The 7,804-nt window shown below is 36.7% G+C and overlaps 1 protein-coding gene across 1 annotated transcript; it reads left to right on the top strand.

The window, feature by feature from the left end:
* The first annotated feature begins 472 nt into the window (after nucleotides 1–472).
* Nucleotides 473–1,399, top strand: LOC100920353 (olfactory receptor 2D2-like). The gene has a single exon (XM_003759219.1). It carries the CDS (start codon nucleotides 473–475, stop codon nucleotides 1,397–1,399), a length of 927 nt encoding a protein of 308 aa, XP_003759267.1.
* Nucleotides 1,400–7,804: the final 6,405 nt, after the last annotated feature.

The raw sequence follows: 7,804 nt of genomic DNA on the forward strand, positions 1-7,804 counted from the left end.
GACTTTCTGACCAATTACCAATCAGGCATATAAACACAATAATAGGAAAGGAAGCTAAAGCAGATATTACCATGATAATTCTGCCTTGGTATTCCAGTGGATCCTACTCTGTTTCTTTTGTTTCTTTCTTGAAACTTTGTATTTGCAGATTCATGCCTGCTAATAAAACTCAGAAATTAATAAGAAATTAATAAAGTCAACTACTACACCATAAAATGTGTCAACATTGGCTTATAATATGAGGGAATATTTTCTAATGCACTGACCTTTCAAACAATGAAATGGTTTTCTTCTGTTAGAGAGCACTGCTTACATAAGTGAAAATAATTTGTGGAAATGTTAGCATGGATGTTGGTGGCTTGATGGAAGATTGGACCAGAAGACATCTCAAGTCTCTTTCAATGATGCTAAAGTTACATTCTTAATATCAAGTGTTTAGAGGCTCCTTTCAAAAGAAGCAGGAAGATACAATATGAACCAGAACAACTATACCTGGGTGACCGAATTTCTTCTTCTGGGTCTTTCTGATGACCCTCAGGCAAGGCTGATACTCATTATATTGTTCTTGGGAGTCTATTTAGGTACTGTGCTTGGGAGCTTACTCCTTATCTACTTGGTCATAACTGAATCCCAGCTCCATACACCCATGTACTTTTTTCTTTGTAATTTGTCTCTGGCTGACCTTTGGGCCTCTTCCAGCATTGTTCCCCAAGCCCTAGTCCATATGCTAACTAGAAAGAAGGTCATTTCTTTCATGGGATGTGCAGCTCAGATTTTTCTTTCCATCATTTCTGGAGCTACACAGTGTTCAGTGTTAGCTGTGATGTCTTATGATAGATACTTAGCAATCTGTGACCCCATGCATTACTCTCTTATCATGACAGGGAGAATATGCGGCCATTTGGCATTGGCGTGCTGGTTTTCTGGCATTGTAATATCTTCAGTTGACACTATATTCACGGTCTGCCTCCCTTACCAAGGAGACAATAGGATTGATCATTTTTTTTGTGATGCCCCAGCACTCTTGACCCTGGCATCTGGAGATACACATAAAGCAGAGATAGCCATTTTCTCCATGGGTGTAGTGATTCTTCTTGCACCTGTGTCTCTGATTCTGGTGTCCTATGGTTCTATCATAGTGACTATTATCAGGATGAAGACATCCTCTGGAAGACTGAAAGCATTCTCCACTTGTGGATCCCATCTCCTTGTGGTCATTCTTTTTTATGGGACACTAATAATTTCCTACATGACACCCACATCCTCCAGGGAGCAGATCAAAGGAGTTGCTGTGTTCTATGGTGTCATAAACCCAATGCTTAATCCTATTATCTACAGCCTGAGGAATAAGGATGTGACAAGGGCATTGAGAAATACAATCAATAGGATAAAATCTTGATCCTTATGTTAACAAATACTGTCTCCTGACAGAAAATGACCACTTCTCTGTAACTGAAATTTGTTTTTATTCCATATATGTATATATATGCATATATATAAAGATCAATGATGTAAAATATCTAAAAAGTTAAGATTGGGGAATAAAAATCCAAAGAAAAATAGCCTATTTATTTGCATGCAATTTTATTAATTATTTAAGCACACTCTTCAGGGGTCCTCACACTTTTTAAATAGGGGGCCAGTTCACTGTCCCTCAGATTGTTGGAGGGCCAGACTATAGTAAAAACAAAAACTTTGTTTTGTGGGCCTTTAAATAAAGAAACTTCATAGCCCTGAGTGAGGGGGATAAACATCTCAGCTGCTGCATCTGGCTGGCAGGCTATAGTCTGAGGACCCCTACTCTAAACTTTTCACCTCTTTCTCTGCTATCACTTATATAACCTTATCTCTGCACTTTGACCTGCAATTCCTTGACCCTCAGTTTTCTCCTAGATAATTACTGTTACACTTAAACATTTTCTCTTCTTCTCCCCATTTAGACACCATGTTCAATCAATTCAGTTCTACATTGAGTTCTCTTTTGAATTGCTATCTCCCTTTATCAAATCACCGATTATAGTCAACGAAGGTTCAGCTTGAACCACTCCCAACTTTTGTCTTCTTTTTGCCTTCATGTGTGAGGCTAAATGAAAGTAGAGAAAATCATGCAAGTGTTCTAAGTCCACTACAAATTTATCTTCAATTGAATTTATCTACAATTAACTTTACAGCTCTTATTGCTGCCCAAAACTCCTACTAAACCTTCCTCATAAACTCACTATAATACTCTCTATAGCAGTTCTTCCAAAACTTTTTATCCTTCAAATATCTCATGGTTTTCCCACTCATAACTTTCTTAGTTAAAAAACTTGACTCATATTTTACCAAAAGAAGAAAAAAGGGGGAAAAAAAGATCATGTTTGCCTCTTGCCTAGCTTTTTTTGATTAAGTGCCTTCTATATATATATACCCTCATTTCTCACTATGAAGTAGCCTTGTTTCTTAACATGGAAACCTCTTTTATTTGTTCAAGTGATCCCATTTCATCCAGTCTCTTCCAAAAGATGTCCCCTCATTCCCATTCTTTCACATATTTTTAAAGTATCCTACTCTACTGGCTTATTTCTTATTGCTTTGAAACATGTTCATCTCATCTCTCCCCCATCCTGATAAACCCCAACTTCATTCTTTCATCCGTGTTACCAGTTATCCCATATCTCTTCTGCCTTGTGCTAAAGTCCTAGAAAATGGTATCTACTATAGGTGCCTCCATTTTCTATTCTCTCATTCTCTTCTTAAATTCTTACAATCTCATTTAATTTGCATTTCTCCAATCAATAATTATTTAGAACATTTTTTCATATAATTATAAATGGCTTTAATTTCACCATCTGAAAATTGTATATTCATATCCTTTGATCATTTATTGATTGAGGAGTTACTTATATTCTTATAAATTTAACACAGTTTTTTATGTATTTTAGAAATGAGACCTTTTTCAGAAATACTGGCTGCAAAGATTTTTTTCTCAACTTTGTACTTCCTTTTAATCTTGTTTCTGTTGGTTTTGTTTGTGACAACCCTTTTTAATTTAATGTAATCAATTGTTCATTTTGCCTTTCATAGTGTTCTCTAGTTCTCCTTTGGTCATAAATTTTTCCTTTGCGGGGCAGAGCCAAGATGGTGGAAAATAGACATGACTTTCTGTGACCTCCTCCTCTGATCTTCTCTCAAACCAACAGCAGATTAAGCCTCTAAACTGGTCTTGGAGTCAAAGAATCCACAAATATTAGGAGTACAATACATTCCCAGAAGATACCTTGGAGAACTTCAGAACAGATCTGTTTCAACCACGCAGAGGGGACAGTCTGCAGAGCCCAGACTGCAGCATGGGGAGCCCAAGCAAGGACCCGGGATGGGGAGTCAGAGTGTTGCATCTTCCACACACTAGGGAATCTTCTGTGAGCTTCTTAGGCTACTTACTCTGTCCTGATTGCAAGCAGGTAGTTTGGTAGATTAGCTTCAAAAGGCAAATTGTAAACCACTGAGCCCCATAAGAACACCAGACCTAGCCAACGTTACCCAGCCCTGAACTCAATCATCAGAACTGCCTCAGAGCAAATTAAAACAAATGTTGCTCCTTTGAATTGAACAGACCTCAAGCCTTAAAAAAATGAATAAAAAATCAAAAAGAACTATCAAAATAAACAGCTTTGTGTGTGTGTGTGTGTGATTTTTTTTATTATAATAACTTTTTATTGACAGAACACATGCCAGGGTAGTTTTTTACAACATTATCCCTTGCACTCACTTTGGATTCCGATTTTTCCCCTCTCTCCCTCCACCCCCTCCCCTAGATGGCAAGCAGTCCTATATATGTTGAATATGTCCTAGATACAATATATGTGTGCAGAACCAAACAGTTCTCTTGTTGCACAGGGAGAATTGGATTCAGAAGGTAAAAATAACCTGGGAAGAAAAACAAAAATGCAAACAGTTTACATTCATTTCCCAGTGTTCTTTCTTTGGGTGTAGCTGCTTCTGTCCATCATTGATGAATTGAAACTGAATTAGGTCTCTTTGTCAAAGAAATCCACTTCTGTCAGAATACATCTTCAGACAGTATCGTTGTTGAAGTATATAATGATCTCTTGGTTCTGATCATTTCATTTAGCATCAGTTCATGTAAGTCTCTCCAAGCCTCTCTATATTCATCCTGCTGGTCATTTCTTACAGAACAACATATACCACAATTTACCCAACCATTCTCCAATTGATGGGCATCCATTCATTTTCCAGTTTCTAGCCACTACAAACAGGGCTGCCACAAACATTTTGGCACATACAGATTTTTTTCCCTTCTTTAGTATCTCCTTGGGGTATAAGCCCAGTAATAGCAGTGCTGGGTCAAAGGGTATGCACAGTTTAATAACTTTTTGGGCATAATTCCAGATTGCTCTCCAGAATGATTGGATTCATTCACAACTCCACCAACAATGCATCAGTGTCCCAGTTTTCCTGCATCCCCTCCAACATTCATCATTATTTTTTCCTGTCATCTTAGCCAATCTGACAGGTGTGTAGTGGTATCTCAGAGTTGTCTTAATTTGCATTTCTCTGATCAATAATGATTTGGAACACTCTTTCATATGAGTAGTAATAGTTTCAATTTCATCATCTGAAAATTGTCTGTTCATTTTATACATGGAAGAGTGCCTCAAGCTTCTGCTCTAAGCTCTCCACTCTCAGAACTCCAAACCAAAAGCTTCATCCTCCCGCATGTGCCCACAGACAGCATTGTCTCTGCTTTCTGCTTCTGCACTCACAAGGTGCTGATTTCTTTTTGCCCAGGGCTGTGTCTCAGCAGCATAGTTGGGCCTGGCATTACCAATCAGTCGGGGTTCTCTCAGTCTTCCCTGATGCAAACCCCAACTCCACAAACAGTCCAGAAGATGAAAGTCTCTGTGGTTCCTGCTGAGGTTTCAGTCACACCTAGGCAGCCCAAGGGTCCGGGACTGATGTTTCTGCAGATCTATCCCAGACGTATTTGTACTTCAGACAGGTTAATTCGGGGGCCTTTCTTCACATCTTCTCAGGTTAGTGTATCAGGAGGATCCCAGTTCCAGCCCAAGTCTTCTTGATTTTTCATGAGTGTATGTTTGCCCTGAGGCACAAATTTGTTCTATTTGTTGGAGAAATTGGAGAGTTTGAAGTTTACCAACCTACTCCACCATCTTCCCAGAATTTATTGTATTTAAGGTAAATGGAAAAAAGTACCATATAAAAATAACAAATATATAGGTACAAAGAGTATGAAAGGTTAGAGTGATCCAAGACTGAGGCTTAAATGTATAGAATTACTTGTTTTCTCTTTTGTTAGCTAGGTGATACAGTGTATGGAACGCTAGGTCTACAATCAAAATCTGAGTTCAAATCTAACCTCAGATACTTACTGGCTGTGGAAAGTTAATTAAGTTACTTAAATATTAGTTTCCACATTTTCAAAATGAGAATAATAATAACACTTGTCTTCCCAGAGTTGTGAGAATCAAACAAAATAATAATTATTAAGTACTTAGCACAGTGCCTGGCACATAATAAGTACTGCATAAATGTTAGCTATTATTATTAAAATACTGTAATTATTGTCACTACTAATACTTATGTTAATAAGAAACCATGTTGACTCAGTGATCATTTTTTTCATTTTGAAATGCTTCTACTTTGAAGACTCTATCTTAATTTCTTTTTTAAAAAACCAGGGTGTTTGTTGATCTCTTCAGAAGCACTTTCCTCTTCCTCCATGATTTTTCAAAAGTTTTAAGATAACTGGTGCCATTAGAAAACTTGATAATATTTTTTAAAATATATAAAAAGTAGTTGATATTTTGTTGTTACAAAGAAATGGGAATAATGTGCCTAAAAAGATGCATGAATGTGTACTTTTAAACAACCTTTCCAGGACTAAAATCCCCCAAAAGAAAATAAATGTCCACAAGATGATAAGAAGTCTATGTTAGGTTAACATTTTCATAAATTAGCAACAGAGAATTTTAATACACAGAATTCTCATTTGTCAGCCCTATTCCCAGTGGGAATGCTTGAACTGCCACAATTAAAATAAGCAAACCCAAAAGCTTGTGATCAATAAATTAATATGATAAATATGTATTGCATAATTGTATATGTATAATCTCTAACAAAGTGTTTGTCTTCTTTTTTTCCCCTGAGCCAATTGGGGCTAAGTGACTTGCCCAGGGTCACACAGCTAGGAAGTATTAAGTATCTGAGGTCAAATTTGAACTCAGGTCTTTCTGACTTCAGAGCCAGCACTTTATGAAAGTATTTGTCTTCTTATGGAGAGGTAAAAGGAAAATGGGAAGGAGGGAACTTGGAATTTATAAATTATAAAAAAGGGAATGTTTAAAATTGTATTTATGTGCAATTATCAACCATCCAGCTAGTAAATGTCTGAGAGAGGTCAGGTTGTTTTGACTCCAGCTTCAGCACGCATGTACTGTGTCACATCAACCTGCCTCTGAAGTCTCAATTCTGAAGGCCTTTAATTCTAGCTCATTCTTTAAAATTTTCAAGTGTAACCAAATATAATCAAAGACAAAGACCATAATATTCCATCAATCATATGATTTGAAGACTTTTGAATAACTTTTTCTTCTTAGTGAAAAAACCTGAAATCTAGAATTGTAATTATGATCATGTTCTTATGAACTGATGAATAGATTTCTTATATCATATCCCCCAAAATAATAGCCTTCATATCTGGTCACATAGTCATCCACAGATATACTTCTGTACATAGAGCTGGGGAATTTGAGGAAGGGAGGACTTGAACAAATACAGAATTTGAGAATGGAGATGTAGCCTTGAAGCTTATGAACTGAAATTTTGTCTTTGCTCTCACCTGAGAATCACTCTGAAAAGATATGGATAACTCAGATCTATCATAATGAGCAGAAATCCCCAGAGCAAATTGAATACTCCAGAGATATCTGATGATAACTCATTAAATTTGGACTATCCTCAAAAAATCAGCCCTTATTTCAAAGGCAAGTCTCTGAGACACCAAGCATACTTGTGGTGGGAAAGGTTGAGTTGAGATAATTTTCTACTTTGCCCCCTTTCCCTCAACTTCTCTTCCCATACTCTTCTTTACTGCTCTACAACAATTTGAAACATGTTCTTTGCCTTCTTGACAAGATACCTGCTCTTTTTAGTCCCTTTTCAAACTTGGGGCTATTTCTTCTGATCTGTTCTATATTCTTCTTCATTTGGATTCTCATCACAGCATATGAGATCAAGTCCTGGTCTTTTCTGATTTTCAGGTGAGACAATAATGTTTAGGATAGAAAAGGGGTAGTGAGGAAAAGAAAGAGCAGCAGATTGATCTAGGATGTAGTAAAGAAAGAGGTAACATTATTAAGACTTTCTCTTTTTGTTTCAAAATCCCCTGTCTATGAAGTTAAATATCTAAGGGTTTCCCACTTTATAGTGGAATTACCCAGACAATTTCAAGATGACACCAATGTCCCTCATTACTGGTATACACTCTTTTGGAATTGACATAGCATGAATATGGAATAATGATTTGTAGAAAAGAAAAAATATTCCTTGACGCAGTAACTGTTTGGTTGATATTTACATCTTTCTATACTTGGGATAGGAAGAGCAGTAGAGAGAGTGTTAAACTGGGAGCCAAGAAAATTAAAATTCAAGTCCTTCCACATATACTTATGTATATGTTATGTAAACAGAGAAAGTCTCTTAACCTCTATTGGCTCAAGTTTCCTTATTTGTAAAAATAATTATAATGAATGGGTAGAGCATAATAATGCTACTTATTGTA

The sequence above is a fragment of the Sarcophilus harrisii genome, chromosome 2 (assembly GCF_902635505.1).
Source record: "Sarcophilus harrisii chromosome 2, mSarHar1.11, whole genome shotgun sequence".
NCBI classification, from domain to species: Eukaryota; Metazoa; Chordata; class Mammalia; order Dasyuromorphia; family Dasyuridae; genus Sarcophilus; species Sarcophilus harrisii.

What these genes read in the sequence shown, in the direction of transcription:
- LOC100920353 (XM_003759219.1), top strand. Translation starts at nt 473, where the DNA reads ATGAACCAGAACAACTATACCTGGGTGACCGAATTTCTTCTTCTGGGT.